The following is a 19906-nucleotide window of genomic DNA, read 5'->3' as shown; positions in this document are numbered from 1 at the left end:
AGTAACGCTTGCCTGGATGATGGGACTGCTTGTGTCAGTACAACACTCATGCAGAACTGCTTTTTGAATCATGCATGTTTTTATGTAGAGCCTGAAAATCATGGTTTTTCTGGGGGGGGGGGGGCGGAGGGGGAAGGTAGTCAGCATTTCCTATGCTAACATTTTTGATTTAATCTGAACTTGTCTGGCATTTCCTGCTACAAGTGTAGTGCAGATCACTGTGTGCCAAGTTGAAGTTTTGACTGGGAGGAAAGCTCACTTCTGGATCTTGGGTTATTTAACATCTTAACTGAGCATATTGATGTAGACTGTAAATGATAATAATAAGAAAACACAGTACATGCATGTCTGTTTTATTAGGGTAACTTGTAAAGCACCGTATAGCTTGATAGCATGTCCGCTAGGTCACTGCTTGAACACCAGTACCTGTTAAACAAGTGTGTTATGCTTGGGAATATGCTCCTGGATGATGAAAATAATTCCTGTGAAATCTGTTTTCTGTGCTTCTAAAAACAAATGTGCTAAGGAAAGGCATACAAGCTGGAAGTGATCAAGAGCTATTAGCATGTACAGTATCATATATATGTGCACACTTTCCCCTGTTTTATAAAGACTAGTAGGAGACTCTATATGTGCTTAAATTTAATACTTCACACTTGGAAATTATGAGCTGTTTTCTGTTCTCTAAAGGTTGCGGAAAATATTCTTCAACAATTAACTCAGTTTTTCAAAAATACTAAGAAAAAATACATTTATCTTTGTGGTTCCGTTGAACTTACTGTCTGCAGTCAAATATTTTGTTGCAGAAAATTATATTCATTGTAGTAAGCCAGACTAGAGAGTGTTCTTCTAAGTAAATCTAAAGAATTGCTGGAATTGGTGTGTGCTTAAAAAAATGTAAATTTAATGGTATGGGTAGTATAGGGTTATGATTATATAGATAAGTATTGCATATTATTGAAATACTGCAGGTTTGGAGTGTGTGGTTTGTTGTATGTGTGTTTTTTTTTTTTTTGTTTTTTTTTTGTGTGTGTGTATGTATTTATAGTTAGTTATAGAAGAGTTGTTAAGTGGGAATCTTCCCTAACTCATTTTAGCAGTTGTCTTTCTGACCATATAAATCTTTTTGAAAGCTTATAGTTAGCTGGTGAGGAGAATTCCTCTGGTCTGCTACATAATTTAAGCCCTGAAATAAGTACTTACCAGTGCCAGTGGGAGGAGAATCTCACTTTCTACAGTCTGGGCAAAATCTCGGGGCTTTAACAGGAATATTTCTCCTTTGCTTTAAGGCAGTTAAAACATATTATGTGGTCATCTATTGATGCCCATGCATAAGAAAGTAGGGTTTTCTTAAAACAGCTTCATGAAAAGGTTTGGTACTATATTGATTGCTAGCATTTCTCTAGGTGATGGAACAGTGCTTTGTTCCAGCAATGCTTTGGCTATTAAGTCCTTCCATCCACTGTTTTTGGTCCTATCTCTTCTGAAATTCTTAGTCACTTCTTTGAATAATGAAGGAGATGATAGTTGCAGAGAAACCAGAGCATATTAGAAGGAACAGCTGGTGCTCTTTGTTTCTTCTTATGCTGCCAACCATGGCTCATGAAAAGGACAAATGAAGGGCATGGTAACAGAATGGAAGCCATTCCAGTAACAGCTACGCTTCATCACAACCTCTTTACTTCCCTGAACATCCAGAATGACATAAAAGGAGCCTGTTACCAAGTCAGTTTGGTAGTAGGATGCTCCATTTCAGGCCATCTACTCTTACCTGCTTGCATGGAATTGAGACTGTAGTTAAGGAGCAGAGCTGGGTTTCAGCTGGAATGAGTCTTTTTATTTTTTATTTTATTTATTTATTTATTTTTAGCAGGGAGGTATGTGAGTGCCTGAATAATTGGTAGGCCACTATATGCATCCTGAGTTACAAGGGTGTTTTATTATAAATACTTCTCCTTGAGAGAAGAAGCTATTAAATGCTAACAATTTCTGTTACTGTAGTCTGCACTAAATTTAAGGATTATTTCATTGGTGTATACAGTGCAATCATTAACAATATCAGGTTAGGGTTCTCTTTAACCTTGGGATTTAAGAATATATTGCCTTTTAGTTAACACAAAGCTTGCCTTTTAATAAAAGAAAATGCATTTGTACACTTCCACAGAGAAACAGATGTAAACATTGTGGTTTGTGTGTGTATCTTTTTTTCTTAATTAAATAAGACAATAGCTTGGCTGCCTTTAAAAGATATCTCTTACTTAAGCAGTGGTTTCAAGCGCTGCTACTGGCTTTTGGACTGTTCAGCTCTGCTTCTGGCTTTTTAGGAAAAGTCCTAATGTTTTTGCACATGAATTGGCATTCATTATATAGTATTGCTGGCTCCAACTCTTTCCTTTCCATCTGTCTTAATTTCTGCTTGTGTTGACTAAATATGTTGAGTGTGTTTTTTGACTGTGCAGATAAATGTATGAAAATGAGTATCTCCTTTGGGTAGCCTACATGAGAGATGTTACAAAACCTATTCCTTTCTTCTTTTTCTTATGACATTACATATAAATACGTGAATTGCATCACATATTAGCATAATGACTCCTGAAAGATAATATAATTTATTCAAGACTTCACAGTGCTGCCATGTAAGTGAGTGTCTTTCCAATGAAGTTGAAGTTGCAAGGTACAGGGAATTGAAGCTTTCCCTGAGACCACAGAGCAAGCCAGTAGAATATAAATCTCTTTCTGGAGATTTGTATCCAGATTTCTATTCAGTCTGGAAGAGTAACTCTTCCAACTATGCCTTCCTATATCTGGATCTTTTGAATCGGACTGCTATACATAATGGCTTAAATCAATGGCAAATAGTGCTGCTCAGTACCTCTGAAAAACGTAATGGAAGCAAAGACTGTCCATCTTTTCTGAAAATAAGATTAGCAGAGGTGTAAAATCAGTTCTTTTGGTTTAGGTGTAAAATTGGTCCCGGTGGTTTTCCATTAAAGGTTGCTGCTAATAGGTTAACTTGCAGCAGAGGAGAGGGAATTGATAGCTAAGTCAGAAGATAGACTCCTAACTTGATGTTTCTGTTTTCTCATTTATGCATATAAATGCTTGCCTTAGAAGTTAATGTGTGGATTAACTGATAGATGTTTGTTTTATAGAAGTTCTGGTAAAAGTTATGTAGAAGCACTATGTATGTGCATAATACTCTTGTTGGTTGCTTTTTCTTCTGTAGGCAACATCTCTTTTTAACTGACTTCATTAAAAAGCCCAAAATGTTAAAGGTGATGGGTCAGATACTTTAGGATCTTTAGGGAGATGTATCCTGAGAGATTCTACTCCACCTCTTCAGGTAGATACACTTCTTGAATGGAGCAGATGACTGTCTGCTACTCTAAGCTTGGGGTATGATTGGGGTAATATTTACTGTACTTTAAAAATGAGATCTGGAATATAAATTGAATGTAACTGCTAGAGTGGGAGTGAGTAACAGTGAGTAGAAATGGAGAATTATCTGTGTTACTTTGTTTATGAATGAACTGCATGTTTAGACTACTACTTCAGATACATTAAAACGTGCTACAGTGATGATTGTGAATTTTTAACCCTTTTTAGAAGAACTTGCGCACAGCTCACAGACTTGACAAAGAGCTGTTCTTATTATTTCAGTCTTGCAGATGGGAAGACAGAGACATGGTGAGCTGAAGGAAGTTGCAAATGATCAGTGGCACAGCCAGGAATTTAAGTTCTTGATGTTCACTGGCCCTCATCTATCAGCCATGTTACCTTCCAAGAGAAAATGGGGGAGATAGTATATTAGTCTTGTAATTATGAGTTGGTGTGGGATAGGTGGAATGGGGACCATTGCAACATTCTGTTTTAATGCTGGCTCTCTTCTGCCCTCTTTCCCAAGAGCTTCTTAACCTCTGGCCATAAACTTCTAGTTACCTGTCAGGACACCTGCCTGTTGTTAAGGAGGAAATGCACCTCCCTGTGTATGGATGAGGGGCTGAGGATTGGGGGTGGCTCTTTGGTCTCCTCTGAGAGAAAGGTAAGGTATTATGATAAATGCTGAGCCTCTCTGCTGAACTGTCTTCTAGGATTTTTTTCTTTGTTTTTTTTCAGATGAAGTCTGAGAATATTAAAATTGGAGAGTGCTTGTTTGATTCTTTACTTTCTTCAACTGAATTGATTATTGTCTTAACTGTTCTACAACCTGATTTTAAAAAAGGCAAACTAAAATAACTTTAGCAGGGAGGGGTTTTAGGTTTATTGGGTGTAGTCTTTATTATGTATCACTGTCTAGCTTTCACATGTTATCCTTTTCTTAACCTCTTTTCCATTAAATTCCGGAACAAGCTTCTGAGTTTGGGATGTTGCAGGTGATAATTTCATGTTAAAAAGGGAAGGGGGAAGAGTTTACAGAAGAAATGAGTTCTTTAGGTAAAATTTTGCAGAAGGCTGAGTTGTGATGAATAAATAAGCTTTATTACATGTATCTTGTAGTTTTTGCCATTTCCAAGCCATGCACAAGTCAAACTTCTGTCTTTTATGTGTAGTCATTGGTTTGCAGGATAAAAAGCAAATCCACAGGTTGCAGAAGAGGTGAAGAAGGGTAAACAAAAATAATTTAGCACCCAGGAAGAAAAGAAATCTAATTAAGAATAGAGGTAACTTATATAGACTGTAAAATGGAATTATCTTTTTCTCGTTCCCTTCTCATATACCAGTATTCTTCTTGTTGCTGCCACTTCTCTCATTTTACTACTTTTAGAGTGTTCTGTTGAAATTATAACTTCAAAAATGCTAGTGCTTTGTAAGGTTCCATCAAACGATTTGTGCTATCAAGTGGAGTTACTGAAATCACACACATGCATACACGCTAGGTTTACCTTGTATATGTTTAACTTAATCTGTTTATAGATGTTGCAGTCTATCAGTCTCTCACTACAGTTGTTGTAACTGTATTGGATTTTAAATCTCACATTGACAACTTTGCTATTGTATTGCTAAAGGAAAATAAAATCCATATGGTTCTGGTAAAGAGTTGTTTCCAATGCTTTAAATACTGTAGTTTAGTCTACTTGAGCATCTTATTTTTTGGATAAGTCTAAGATGAAAGCACAGTCACAGGTGTAATATCTAAAGGGGCTGATGCTAACTCTGTGTTATTACTCTGTAGCTATTATGTGAAGAACAAATAAGGTTTCTTTCCCCCTTCTCTTTTAGGGAATAACAAATAGTTGGGGTTTTTGTTTTGCATTGGTCATTTCCGGAAAGGCACTTGCTTTGTCTGCAATATATGATTAGTAGGGAGAGCGTTGCCAAGTATGTAAAGGCATGAAGTGTACGTTGGAGGTCGAAGAGAAAATTAGCATCTTCTGGGGTCTGGAACTTGTTGCTGCTTTCTTATTAGATGCTTATCTACATTAATTCTTTTTTTCCCCAACAGGTGCAAATTCCACGCTGTCTGTCTGTGTGGCTTTTTCACAGATTTTTCTTTCCTGCCATAGCATTTTAGATCAGGAGACTCTTAATACTTTACAAACAAATTAACCTCCCTCACCATCATCTTCTATTTCCATGGTTTTCAGAATCTGTCAACCATAGATTTCCTAATTTGAATTTATTTTGTAAGTCAAGAAATTGATATCTTTACTACTTTATGCATTCTGGCCTTTGAATGCTATCTCTGTATTTTAAGTTTAGTTGTCTGTTCCTTCCAGTTAAACACTGCTTTTGTGTCAAGCCCATTTCTTTTTGTCATGAAAGTGGGGTCTTGATAGATGGGGAGAATAAAAGGGGTGTTTCACATTTTTTGTTGGCTAACAAGTCTAGCAGTTCTGTTCTTTTCTCTTTCTAGCCATAGTTCAACTGTGGTCACCCAATGAATAAACTTGGGAAGACCCAAGAGTCCACCATTTGGTGGAAGGAAACTATGTGGAAATAAAATTTTCCTGGTGTTTCAGATTTATTGTCTTATGATGACTCAAATTCCTGCTTGGAGACTGCAGTATCATAGATACCTGAATAATAATCTACAAATTGTGCAAAATGGAAATTATCTGCTGCTGTTTCATTACCCACTATGTTTCTTCCTTCCTCCTATACTGCACTGTAGGGATCTGGGTTGTGAAGGCTTATGAGAGTATCTCAAGATACTGTCTTCTGCTAGTGGTGAGTTAACCAAACAAGCTTTTGTCTGAATTAATGCTGGAATTTCTTTCACAGTAGCAAATACGAAGGGGAACCGGGGAGTGGGGGATGGGGGGGGGGAAAAGGAGCAGCTGCCTGGGTTATCCTCGGTGCATTATGGAAGAGGAGTGGGAGGAAGCAGGAGAGTGTTGTTTAAATAAAAATAATAACTTAAAATATACCAAGTCTTGTGGTCTTACGCGGTAGTAACCATGAAATGGTTCATTTCTGTTTCTGTGCACTGGAATGTTCAAGCTAATCGGGCATACTAATTGACTGAGCATCTGTAACTGCTTTATCATGGTCTCCAATGGGTATTATTCTGCCTGCTAAGTGTTTTTTGCTGTTATAATCTCATTTTGGGGTTAATATCTCTGCTACTGGTAATTTAATTTGGCTGAAATGCAGTATTCAAGTTCTTGGGCAACATCTCAGTTTGTTTAAAATTCAGTTCTGTTTAAAAATTTGCATAAAAATACTTAAGGACTTTATCCTCTCTCCTGAATAAAAATAGTCTCAGGATGAATAACTTTAAAGAGAAACTTTGTAGACATGGGTGTAGATTCAGCTGCCTTGGTGTAGTTAAGTTCAGATGTAACCATTCAGCTATGACTGTCAGCTTCTCTTTCCTTTCACGTTAGTGCTCTGTCCTTCAGAGGATTACTTTCTTGTGTGTGACTGAGTGAGATAGTCATAGGGTAGATTAAGCGTACCTGTGGCTACATCTACTGAGGTTCAGTTCCACATTAAATTTGGTGGATTCTTCTATTTAGCTCACTCATTTCCAGACTATGGATAGATATAAAAAAACGGCTAGTAAGATTATATGAAATGTGAAATATTGCTATTTTTGCTTCTTGGGGGTTTTCTTTTTTGCCTGTGTATTTAAGTATTGATGTCACTTTGCCGTTCTTGATGTCTGACTTTGTGGGACTTTTTGTTGTCTCTAATTTCAAAACGAAGTATCTAATCGTTCGTTGATTATCCACTGTGAAGCTGTAGAACACACACTGTTGCTTACTCAGCTGTAGTGTGTGGGGAAGGGCCAGTCTTTCAGCTCACCTTTTGAAGACTTGTGCCCTAAACTCATAGGTTTAGGTCTCAGTTTAGGACTGCAATGGCTCATTTCCCAAGTGCTCTTTTTGTTTGTTATCTCTAACTATGTATGTTTGATATGGATTATTCTCTGTGAGTAGTTGATTTGACATAGAGAGCTAAGCAGTGGGCCAGCGTTACACTTAGGCTCGCAGTCCCTGAAAACAGTGTGAAGGATGTGCTAAACTTCGGAGCAGAAGACTTCCAAAGCAACTGGTTTCTGTCAGCTTCCCCAACCTAAACCACTCCATGTCTTTCACTGAGTTAATTTTTTTCAATAAAGTCTATCCAGAACACTTGTTTTCAATGTCAGCATACATCTGATTACAACATAAAAAACAAGAAATGAGTAATAGTTAGTGTGTGACACTCTTCACCCTTGCTTACAGTAGCAGAACTGTAAATATCTAATAGCTGCAGAAAAAACAAAAAAGCATCCCCTTCATTCACCTGCAGTTTTCACTCTCTGCTTATCTGTGAGGCAGAAAACAAGCCTGCAGGTTTTGTTTTTATGTCTGCTTGCTTTTAGATCATCTTTGCTTCCTAAATTTAGCCTGATGGAAAGAGGAGAACTTTTTCTTTGCTGCTTGTGAGCAATGTGTCTCACAAACAAGTGTGCATCAGTTTTAGATTAAATCTGGTCTAAAGAGTTTCCCCCATTGATATCAAACAAGAACAGACAATTGTATAGTGGAAGTTCTCTCTTGAATTTTTGGAATTTGAGCTACTCTTTCAGAAAAGACAAAATACTACATAGTTTTCTTAGGAGTGGTGTTTTTCATTGTTTTTGATTTATCATGTATGATGTATTCTCTGCTACCTGGGAAAATGAGTCTCGGGCAATCCAGATAATGTGACCCTGTGGGATGTGCATGGGAATGTAGTGTGGAGAAGCTTGAAAGGGTCTCTGTAACTGAGGCACAGTATAGCCAGGCAGCTGAGAGTTGTCAAATTCCTTCCTACCCAGTAGTACTCTCTTCTTCCTTCCATGTTTTGTCATGTCACCATGTCATACTGTGCTATCTCTTAGGATTTCTTGGGCAAGTGTTCTTCTCTATACTGATAGACTTTGCCCTAAATTCAGATGTTGCTTGCAACTTTCTTTTGTGCCTTGAATGTTGTATAATATTTTGAGCATTTGTATGCTTAACATACAAAAGAAAACAGGTAAGGAAAGGGGTGGGGGAAGAAGGAGCGTGGCAAGAGAAGGAAACAGTGAAGAAAATGTTGGAAGCAGTCTCCTATTAATTTCATATACATATTCATTCACAGATGTGCCTGAGGATCCCCATGGGTCTATACCACAGAGTTAGTAATGTAATATGATTACTTGTTTGGGTTTTGATATATTTTCCTTTGTAATGACAAAAAGAAAATGCGTCCACCTCTGGCAATCGGAACTCTGAGACATAATGCAGGGAAGTCTGTCCTTTCTTGCTTTGAATAATTTGGCAAGAAAAGTCTGGATTAAAACATATTATTAAAGCCTTTAAAATATGAAGTCTTGGAGGCCTTTTCCATTTAGTAGTTAGTAGTAGCTTGGTAGAAATAGCCTTTTCTGCTCATAGACCTCTAGTAATCCATGAGGTTAAAATAGTGGTCTGGAGCTCATTTGTGGTAATGCAGGTAATGAGGTGATCAGCAATCTCCTCATTGTAATTCAGAACAGAATACATGTCTTCTGGCACCGAAGCCCCTCAGTATGATTTTTCTGGAGAGGAGGAGCATAGGAAATGCTTGTGTCTGGGGTTTTTTTGTAGCTGTTTTTTGTTTGGGGTTTTTAAGTGCTTGAAATAAGTCTGTTAGGTGGTGATTCTCTGCTTTCTAAGTTTCTCAGTTCAAATTAAATGGAACTGAATGAATTCCAATGATTGGGATTTGAAGCCTGTCAAAAGGGTAGGATGAGTATTGCTTTTCCTACACCATGAACCATTGCCATTTTACATAGCGCACTTCTGTGGGAGAAATGTGCGGGAGAATGGCACTTTCCATTTAAAAAAAAAATTATTTGAGCTAGATGCCTACTGTGGGCGGTAGGATTATTAGAAATTCAACTCTCTAAAATTTTGATGAAGGGAGAACTACTGACAAATTGCTTTAGGTAACCCTCTGAGCCAGGTCAGTTAAAAACCCTAATTGGTATTCTAAGGGATCTTTGGCCAGGTAGGGCAGTGCCCTGCAAGAAGTGGATGTTAATTCAGACTGGGACATGAAGAGATGTACAAATGAGCTTCCTTCTGGCCAGGAAATATCAAAATGACATTATGTATGCAATGGAAAATGATGCATTATATTTTGGCAACTATGCAGGATAAAAGGAGCTTTTGAAATTATGATTTATAGGAGATGGAATCTAAGCTGTTTTGAAACAAATACCATATTATTTGCACCTGATCAGAGAAATGGCAAACCTTACTCTCCGTATGTTTGTGGCAAAGAAGAAGGCCTAACTGCCAAATATCAATCTTATTGTCAGGGATTGAAACACTGACTCATTGGCAACATCATCTGCCATCCCAAGACTTGCTGTGCTAAAGGTCAGCAAGGACTCTGGCAGTCTTTGGGAGATATAATCAAAATGCAGACAGTATATTCATGAAAGTTACAGAAATAGAAATCAAGTAGGTAGATTAGTCCCTTCACCTATGGCGCAGCTGCTTAGGGTATAGTTCATCCAGTTTCATATTTGATCTTTCCAATAACTTCATCACAATTCTGTGGGTGAGGTTTTTTTGTTTGTTTTGAAATGATTCATTACATCTGGTCTCCTAGGGTCAAAGAATTTCTCACCTCTGGTGGAGTACCTGTCTTGGGACACTGGTTTAAAGGTCATGACCCACATGTGTTATCAAAAAGGTTTCTGAAGTTGGTAAGCTAAGTGGGGAAAGCCTCTGGCATACAAATGACAGGAATAGGGGCCTGAAAATAAGAGGAAGTTTTTTGTTTGTGGGTGGGGTCCTCCCCTGGTCACTTCACTAAGGCTTTTGGAAGTTGGCCTGAAGTTGGTCCTTGATTTGAAATATTCCAAGAAGAGAGGAATTAATGGACAGAGCACAGGTCATTGCCATTGCACTTTTAATGTGACAGTACATTAATCGTAGATGTCTGAAATGCAACTGGTATTGTTGAGGTTATGCAGCCTGTGTTTTGGGATGGTATTTAGTAATCTACTGAAGTATAGAGCAATGTATCTGTATAACAATAATAAACAGATATTTAAAGGAACTAACAAGTTGGCTTTAGAAGATGACTGGTAAATACGAATATAATTTTAAAAGAATGTTTAATTCTTCAAAGTTCTCTTATGCTGAATGGCAACAAGGTAAGATGATTCCTAATTCTTCATTACCATAGTTAAAGAATTTTTTACAAAAAAGTTGCAACCTAAGAGATTTGGTACACTGTAAAAACACCCTTTTCTCTTATATGAATTCAAAGTATAATTTTTGGCATCGAAGCTCAATGTCAATTTTACCTTAGAATCCGGAGTTTGGCTTGATCGTAACTGTGGTGCAAAGAGCCTATATGTAGATTAAAAACTGTAGCAAAGCTAGAAATACTGCTTCTTGGTGCTTGACAGCCATCCCTAAGCAGCAGGTATAGAATCTGGATTGCATGCCATGAATAACAGGGAACACTTACTTTAAATATAATTACTTTCTGCTAACTGTTTGGACAGAAAAGGAGAATATCAAGATAAGTATGAAGGTCTCAAGAATGAACCTTTTTGCAAATATACTTTCTCATCAATGTTTGAAACTTCCATATTTGCCAGTCTTTGAGCACCTCCTGAAGTAATATAGAGAACAACAATGTAATTCTAGTTTTTGTTTTATATGTATGTTTTGAATTTGAAAAACTAACCTACTCTATCTCCAGTGTTATCAGCACAAAAACTCTTATAATTCAGTTCTGAATTACAGTAATTAAACATGAAACTGTATTCACTGTGTTCAGAATAACTGTCCTCCATGTATGTTGGGTATGGAGTTAGTACTGCTTATGATGACTTATTAACTTCTATCACATAATTGATTAACTGAAATGGTTAGAGGTTTTGACTTCTTTGCGCTGTAAATACTGGGAAAAATGTAAAGCCAGGTCCTTTGAAGTTTTCCCATGAGCTTACTAAAATGGATTTAAGTAGGCTGTCTTCATGGGTGATCAAACTGTGTAAAGCAAAGACCTCTGCCTAGACTTAGAGGCTCTCAGGCTGTTGGTACACAGGTTAATGCTCAGACTTGTAGAAGTTGATGGCCTAAAATAAAGTAGGATTCCTGAGGACTTTAAGATAAAGGTCATTCCTTGATTCTCTTCTTACTGTAACTTCACCCTGTTTGTTGGTGTGGAATAATTCCCTTTGAAAAGACTGAATTGAGTTATAGCCTTCCATGGTGGTTATTAGATCTGAAGTGGGGGAAAAATGCAGATACTGAGTTCGGTAAGCCCTGCTGGCGTATTCAGAGGGTTTCATTGTCATGAGGAGGTACAAAGTAGAAATGCTTCATGAAGTTGTTTGTAGAGAGATTAGTATACAGTGGCATTCAATTACTATAATTGTTCTTTGTTTCAGTGGGAAAGGGAAGGATTAAAATAAGCATAGGACTTGGGGAGATATGGTATAAACTAGCACCACCCACATGGTCCTTAGACCAGAAAGCTCACAATACAAGATTTAGACCAAGTGCCAAGGATGTAATAGACAGGTGGATCAAGGGACTGTAAATGGAAGAGTCAATAAATGTGCTAAGACAAGAGAAGTTGTAGTAAAACTCATCATAGAACAGTTTCTGGTCCTTCTGTTTTAAGATTTTTGTAAATAAATTTTGTTAAAATTTTCTATGACTCTTCTGACTAAACATCTACTGGTGATGCACTGAAGATAACTTTAATCCTACCTAGTGCTTGCTAATGGTGAAGTTCCTCTAAAACTTTCCTCTTCTTTTTATGTTTACAGTCCAACTTCATCAAGATGATCTGTCTATTGTTGATATCCCTGCAGGGATAGGAAGGCTGAGCAAGAGCCACAGGGCAGCCTCACAACTGCTACCTGCAAAGGCTGCTTGCTAATGAGTGCTATCATGTGGTTGTGGAGCAAAGATCTAATGAGACCCCAAAGGAGCCAGAGCAACCACAACTTTCCTTGGAGCACCATTTTAAACTTTTGTGAACAAGCTATTGTATTGCTTAGTGTGTGCCTGGTGGTTCTTTTTTTGTTTTATTACCTCTATTCTTCGTCATGCTGCTTAGCTTTTTAACTGGTTAATTACTCTTTATTTACTGCATTTGAGGTGTATTGGATCTATTTGCATTTTTTTCTGAAGCATATTGCCAGTACTGGCTGTCTAGTATTCAATACATACACTGTATTTTGTTTTATTGCGAAGCCTTTCCAGTCTCTGACACTAAATTACTCGGATACCTCTGTCTCTGGATGTGCGTGTTTGCAGATGGATGATGTCAAAGGGAAATAGGTAATGTATGTTTTCTACTCCAAGTGACAGAGCTTCCTTTTGAGAATTTGTAAGTGTAAGTTATGCTAATCTTACACACTGACACCACATCTGTGTCGGTGGAACTAATCAGAATGTACTTCTACTGGATATGGAAAAGATTTGGTGAATGCTAGAAATTGCAAGAATGATTGATTGATTAAAAAGCACTAAAACAGAATACAGTGGACTCTTTAAAGCCACTCTGTGCAATTCTTGAGCAGTGGCCCAGCAGTCAAATGACTGAAAAACAAGTTACCAATTACTTGCTTCAGCACTGAGGTGAAAGATCTCTTTGGAGAGAGGCATACAGATATGGCATGAAATAAAGAAGTTGGGAAGGAAAAATCCTGACTAGCGGGATCTTCATTGAGCAGACCAGTATGGAAAATGCATATACATACTTTCATCAGCTGTTGTGGATCTGCCTTATCCCTTAAAATACTCTGATCTGCAAGTGCCCTCACCTACAAAAATGTTCCACTTCTCCCAGAACAGAAGTGCCTGCTTCCATATATCAGACACTGAAACCTAAGAATGAACTCTAGAGCTTTAGGTGCAGAAATTTCCATACAAATGGATTAAAAAAATAGACAATTTTCTCTGGTTAACTCTGACATTGGATGGATCTGTGTTGACTTGGTATTTTCATATGTATTTTGGACTTTGGACTTGAATTTGTCGCTATGGAGACTGGTCCTAGAGAGCTGGGCTATCTTGGTATTGAAACAGAGTCAAGAGATTAGGAATTACTACAGAAGGACTAGCTTGCTAAACTATGTTTTTAAAAAGTGCTTTTTACAATGTTTTTTTTAATTGTATTTCTTCTGCTTTTTCAGAAGCCTGGGATTGTAGCATCTTTTGAAAGACAGCTTTTTCTGAATGTATATGGTTACAACACATTTGCTCTTCCAGTGACAGAATAAGTTGTTTTCATCATGGAATTTGTTCCTCTCAGTCTTAAAATATGAACTAAAAGACTAAGAGGCTTGCTTCAGTGATGTGGAATATCGGGGTTTTTTTTCTTTTTTTTTCTCTCCATTGGCACAAAGCATCTTGGGTAATTTTTCACAACTAGTAACCTCATTTTTGAGAGGAATACATATTTTCAAAGACTTTAATTCTTCTGGCTAGATTGTATTGGAGATCATTTTTGAAAATAACTTCCTTCATAAAAATAGTTAAGGATTACTTGGAATTCCTGATGGGTATGTCACATTAATCACTATCTCATTTTAAGTTGCCCTGTGTAGCTGACTAACTAGAGTGTTAATCTTGTAATTTATCAAGATCAGCTTCTAGTAATTCCTTACCTTTGTAAAGATATGCTGACCTCTAGTGTCAGTACTTAAATTTATTTTCTGTTTTGTGGCTTGTGATCAATGTAGAAAAATCAGTTCTTGGTCTCTGTAGCTCTCCTGAGTTCCAGAAGTGCCACCCTTATAGGTGTGTGCTGCCCTGGTATGTAGTTTGTTCAGCTGTTCTCACTGTCCTGTGGTCACTTTCAAGGTACTTCTAACTCATGAATTTACTTAGCTCTTCTGAAATTCAAAGAAATGTATAATAAAATAAATATGTCCTGTCCCCACCCCCCTGCTGTGTGTTCCTTCTACTTCAGACTTGCATTCTTACCGTTTTGAAGTGATATCTTCAGCTTCTCCTCTTTTCAGTGCCATATCTAATGCCAGGAAGCCTTTTCATTAAAAACAAAAAACAAAACAAAAAAAAGGAAAAAACCTTTTGTCGTTTCACACTCTCTGTGGCTATTCTTTTGTTTCTTTAGCATCACTTCCAACCACAGGAGGCGCTGCTTGTCTTTATTCTCTCTGGCCTTTATATACAAAGTGCTGAATTTCCATTCAAGTGCCTGAAATCCAATTCAGAAGCACCAAAATGCCTTTGTGGATATGCCTCTTTGCTTCTGAATGTAAAATTATGCTTTGCTATTAATACTTCACTACCTCTGTTTTGCAAGATGCTATATGTTGGAAATATAGCAATCAAACAGCAAGGAATTAGAATTTTTCATACTCCTTTTCCCTTTCTGACTTTGGATGATCTCAAAAGACCTGGGTCATCTGAATATAAGCTTTGAAGATGACTAAGAAGCTCAACTTTGTCATCTAATTTGCAACCCCTGCTTTGTCAGTGAATAGTTTTGATGCAGATTACTTTCATGTGCTAGATAATGGGAGTATGCATACTAAGAAGAGTAACTCATACCTACATTTCTGATTTCATGAATTTTACTTGTTATCACATGATGGTGATCTAATTTTTTTGAATAATAATTTCTTGGTCTTTTTTATGATTACAGTAGTTAATACCATTAAAACTAAGCTTTACCACTATGCGGTGTGTTGGATAGTAGTTGGCATGCTTTAGCATGCATCTGCCTTTTGTAGGCTGGCTGAAATTACAGATCCCGTTTAAGAGTTACATAGGTGTGTGTCTCCTTCCCTATGGCTCGTTTCTCTCTCCTGGGCACAGGCTCATAGTCCTTAGGTGTCTCTGCCTGCTTGTCAGCAGCTGTGGCTCTTGGTGCACAAGAAAGGCAACCTGGAACCTGAACCATGTGCTACAGAGTTTGCTTTGGCAGTCAGAGCTGTGTTCTGCAGTGGATACCTCATCTTCCATATTGATTGATTACAGTGGCTTTCCAGGTTCATAAGAGCAGGGCTTTGCCAGAAAGACGTGATCTGTTTTGTTAGGTGTTAGGCTGTTGGATCTCATGCTTTGTGACTCTGTGTACCTAGCAGCAGCGTGCTGGTGTGTCAGCAGAGAACATGTTCTTTGGCTTTTTTGAATGCTCATGTCATGCAGCTGTCATGTGAATAGAACTTGATCAGAGCCAGACCCATTGCGCATTTCTACTAGAGATTGTTCTAAGTCAAGTAAACCTGTTTCAGTTGTTGCCTGTTTTGCATTTTAGATTCCATCCACGTCCCTTCAATTATGAGTACATTTCAATACATTATCAAACATGGCTTCCCTTGTGTAAATGGAATACAGGATGGTGTTTGACAATTGCAGCAAATTAGCATCTGTCCTGAAGCAGTGTGAATGAGGCTTGTACCTTGGGCTGGTGTTTTATTGTTCCACATTCTAAAGTATGTGATTGCCCCCAGAAAACATTCATTAGGGGAGTGCTTTATAGATAGCCTTTGGAAACACAATTTCTATTTTCTATTTAAAAAAGAAAATAAGTTCTCAAGCCTACAAATATTAAGCAGAACACCTTTCTTTGCTTATGTGGTTTCCTTGGTATGTACATCTGACTTTAGGCTTTTTTCAGCTGCAGAAAGAAGAGTTGTAATGTTGCCAGACCAGTGATGGTTTTTCGTATGAAAAACGTTGGAAGTCATAGTACTTACATGACTGCTTTCAGAAATCACTAACACTTTAGTTGCTGCTGCTTCTTAAACTGCTTATTCAGATCTTAGTCTGTGAGAACTGAGCATGGTTATTGACACTACTGGAGACCGTGTGATCCAGACAGAGTAACTTGGTAGTGGGATTTCCCCCCCCCCCCCTCATTTTTTAGGTACTTTAGAGTTGCTGTACCCTCTAAAATAAAATTTGCTCTGGTACCTGCTTTGCTGGCAGCAGATACCTATGAAATTCACTAGCAAAATGTCAAATTGTCTTCTACTATTGATCCTCCTGGAGTATGATCCCCTTGGTATTGTGTTTTTCATTGTCTTTCATGGCTTAGACCAATGAGGTAAATAAGCAAGTTTCTATGATTAATATTATCAATACATATTACCTGATAGAAATTTGAGAGTGTATTTTGTTTTCTTTTTTAGAAAAATGTGGGGGGAAAAAAAACCTGAAAGAAAATACCTATGACACTATGGAGGAAACTCAATGGAGTCCCCATGTGCCTTGCTCCAGAAGTTGATAGTGTACCCTGGATGTGTCAGAGAATCGCAGAAAGAGAAAAGATGTTGTGGCAAGGGTCATGCAATGTTTTTCTGGGAAATAGATGGCTTCAGGCAAGTCATTTAGGGAGGCAGGTGGAGAGGGGGGATATATTGTAGGTAGTCCTTTGCATAATCTTTTTTTTTTAGGGTTCTTAACTTGAAATTCAGGCACTTGATCTACAGAAATATTGGAAATTTGTAGCTGTAAGGTGAAATTAACTGAAAAGCCATGTCCAGATATCTCAGACTGGCTCCTGAAATTTAATGGTTGCTTTTTTGACCTTAATTTTTCTGTCCCTGGAAGAACCATTTGATCTAATCTGATCTGTATATTGCAAGACCTTAAATTTTGCCTAGCTACCCTCCTTTTGAAGAAAGAGGATGTTATAGAAGTGACATACACAAAACACAAAGGCCATAGTCTCAGAACTTAAATAAAAAGACCTGTAAAGCTTTTTTCTTTCTTTTTCTTTTTTTTTTTAAAATATATATCAATCATACTCAGGCTAACCATGACAAATGCTTTATCATCTAGGCCATAACAAAGTCAGAAATGGAGGTGAACATGTTAGCATATAGCGTATTGTTATACCCGATACCGACAGTGCACTGTTTTTAGCTATTGTAAAATATTTTAGTAGAAATACCTAACATGATATTGCAAAAATGAGATTGATTGCAAGACAAATTTCTGTCCTCTAACATCTCTGTCAAACAGAACATGTTATCCCTTGATTCAGAAATTAAGCTAGAGCTATAAACTAATTCCATTTTTGGGGTGCTGTACACTCAGATATTTTCTGTTCAGCTGCTTGCTACATCTTCCTCTTTAGACTTCTACATTGCAGTTATGCATACTGAACACAATTCCAGTCGTGTAAACAAAAGGACTAGGAAAGAGTAGGCATGTTTTTAATTAAATCAGTTATTGCATATGTTCAGATTGCTGCTTGAATAGTGTATACAAAGCAAGTGGAATACAAGCTGTTTTTGTACCAAAAGTTGTACTAAAAAAAAAAAAAATTGTACTTCTTCAATGCTAATGTATTACACTTCCAACTATTGTGCTTTATGTATAACTGTGCCTCCTGTACTCTCATCTTTTAAAACTACTGTTTCATGAACATAACTAAGTGTCATGGATTGGGAGGGGGAAGCAGGCTAACCATAAAAATCAACTTACCTATCAGCTGTGCTCTTGTTGAATTATGTAGTTTCTAACAGGCTATCCACATGAAGTGTGCTGTACTCTTCTGTTCAGGGTTCAGTCAAAGAAAAAAAGGTATTTCAAGAGATCGGTCTGTCAATCTCACTTAACTGCATTTATAAGGAAAATGGTTCTTGTTGTGATCCCTGTGTATCTGTTCGTTTAACAGGTTAAACCTTTATCTTGGAAGACTAAATGTACAGTTCATCTGAGGCTGAAACAGAATTACTAAATTTTGGCAAATGAAGATGCTGCTGCTGTGGAAACAGCTGTTCCTGCTATCATTTGTTGGCTGTCTTGGAGGTAACAATACATGATGGTCTCTAACGTCCAGTTTAGAATTACACACAGGTCTTCAAATTCCAAATTCAAACTGCACTTGAAGAGTAGAACTGTACATATTTTAAAATGCAGGTGCTAAATAAAGTCATTCAGAAGATAAGCATGCAATTCAGAGATTTCAAATATTAACAGTGAGTGATTACCTTTTCATCTACAGTTTCTACTCAGGGCTGTCGTTGGGGGTCACTGGGGATGATTGCTGCAGTTTTTGTCAAAACTCTGTTTGTTTATTTTGGAATGAGTTTATTCATGAGGAATAGCACTGCATTGTCATTGCACCAATTCAGCAGTTCAGAGGTTTGCTTTTTCTGCTCTGCTACATGAAACCTAGCTAACTCTCAATGTTTGGAACTTGTGATGCCTAACAAATTCAAACATCTGTCTGAGCAAAAAGAAAATCTCAGGAGACTTAAAAATATAAATTCTCTCTTCTCCAGTACAATTTTCTGTTTTAGGGACCGCTTTCAAAGAGTTACCTTGGAACTTCTGTCATTAAAACAACAGTAAAAAAAAAAATTGAAATTAATTAATTAATACATAATTAAAAACAGAGGGATTTTGTTTTTCTTAGCTTTCCCCCCATCACTTTAAAGCAACCTAAAGCAACCTTTCAGTATTTTTGTATTTCTTCAAGTAGATATTGTCTTTCTACTGATTCTGTGTTTTCCCTAGCCTTGGTTGGTCCTGCTGAATCCTCAAGCCATGTAAAAGTCTGATTCTCTTTCCGCCCATAGAAACCCCAACATAGTAAGAGTGTTGCAGGGAGTTGCTTTCCTTCAAGAGCACTAGAGGTAGTGTCTTGTGTTGTTCCTCAGTACTGTTCTTGTACTTCTTGCTCTTCTGTTTTAGCAGTAAAGGTATGCAACAGCAATCAAGTTCTAGAGAAGAAGGCAGTTTTGAAAATCCTGTTAGCTAAAAAGTGGGGCTGTACCACTCAGGGTTGTGCAATTTCTTCGGGCTGCATCTGGAAGTACCTCAAGTTGAAAAATGTGTTTGTAGTTTTAAAATGACTTTAAGGATGAAAGTTCAGTTTCTATAATGCCTACTGCCATGTTCCAGGACAGCGTAGTCTTTGTCACTGGAGAATTACTTGTAAGGCCAATTTGCAGCTGCAATGCCTGAACTGGCAAAATCTGATGTTATAAGTGTCAGCAGAAGGGTGCATGGTTGCAGAATACATGTATGCACTTCTGAGTGTCTTGTATGTAACTTTAGAATTCTGCTGTACATACAGTATTTCACCTTTGAATAATAACTGTACTGAATAGAATTAAAATTTAGGCTAAGCCAAATTTTTTTACTGGTTATTTGAGTTAATGAAGGATGCTGTGAAGAAACCAGATAGAATCTAAATGTTAAAAATTTTTTAGACACCTAAAGTTTTTTTGGAATGTCCTGTTGCTGGTTTTTAGCTGCTGGATGTTTCTGTTATATTTACATTATGGTACCTTACTGAAGTGCAAAAATATTTTTTTTGTGCAATAGATCACTTGTATTGGTTACTGGTATCATGCATGTTATTTGTAGTACAATGAATGATTTCAGAATGGTCACAGTAGCGGTGGTGTTAGATGGCTATTTATACTTTAAAATCAGCAAAATCATGTTCTTAATCTGTTGAAATTTTTTCCTATAAACTCTTCAGTTGGTATGTTAGT

General features: G+C 37.3%; 1 protein-coding gene across 1 annotated transcript in view; it reads left to right on the top strand.

The window, feature by feature from the left end:
- Window positions 1-19906, top strand: part of LOC112989542 (contactin-3-like) — a 118530-nt gene that overhangs the window by 7473 nt on the left and 91151 nt on the right. The window contains exon 2 of the mRNA XM_064519214.1: window positions 18076-18209. Within this exon, the coding sequence (XP_064375284.1) occupies window positions 18149-18209 (61 nt within the window). The 5' untranslated portion in view covers window positions 18076-18148. The remainder of the gene's footprint in view (window positions 1-18075; window positions 18210-19906) is intronic.

This window comes from Dromaius novaehollandiae, chromosome 12 (genome assembly GCF_036370855.1).
Source record: "Dromaius novaehollandiae isolate bDroNov1 chromosome 12, bDroNov1.hap1, whole genome shotgun sequence".
Lineage (NCBI taxonomy): Eukaryota > Metazoa > Chordata > Aves > Casuariiformes > Dromaiidae > Dromaius > Dromaius novaehollandiae.
The sequence above is the reverse complement of the archived record's forward strand: the minus strand, read 5'-3'. Positions and strand labels throughout refer to the sequence as shown.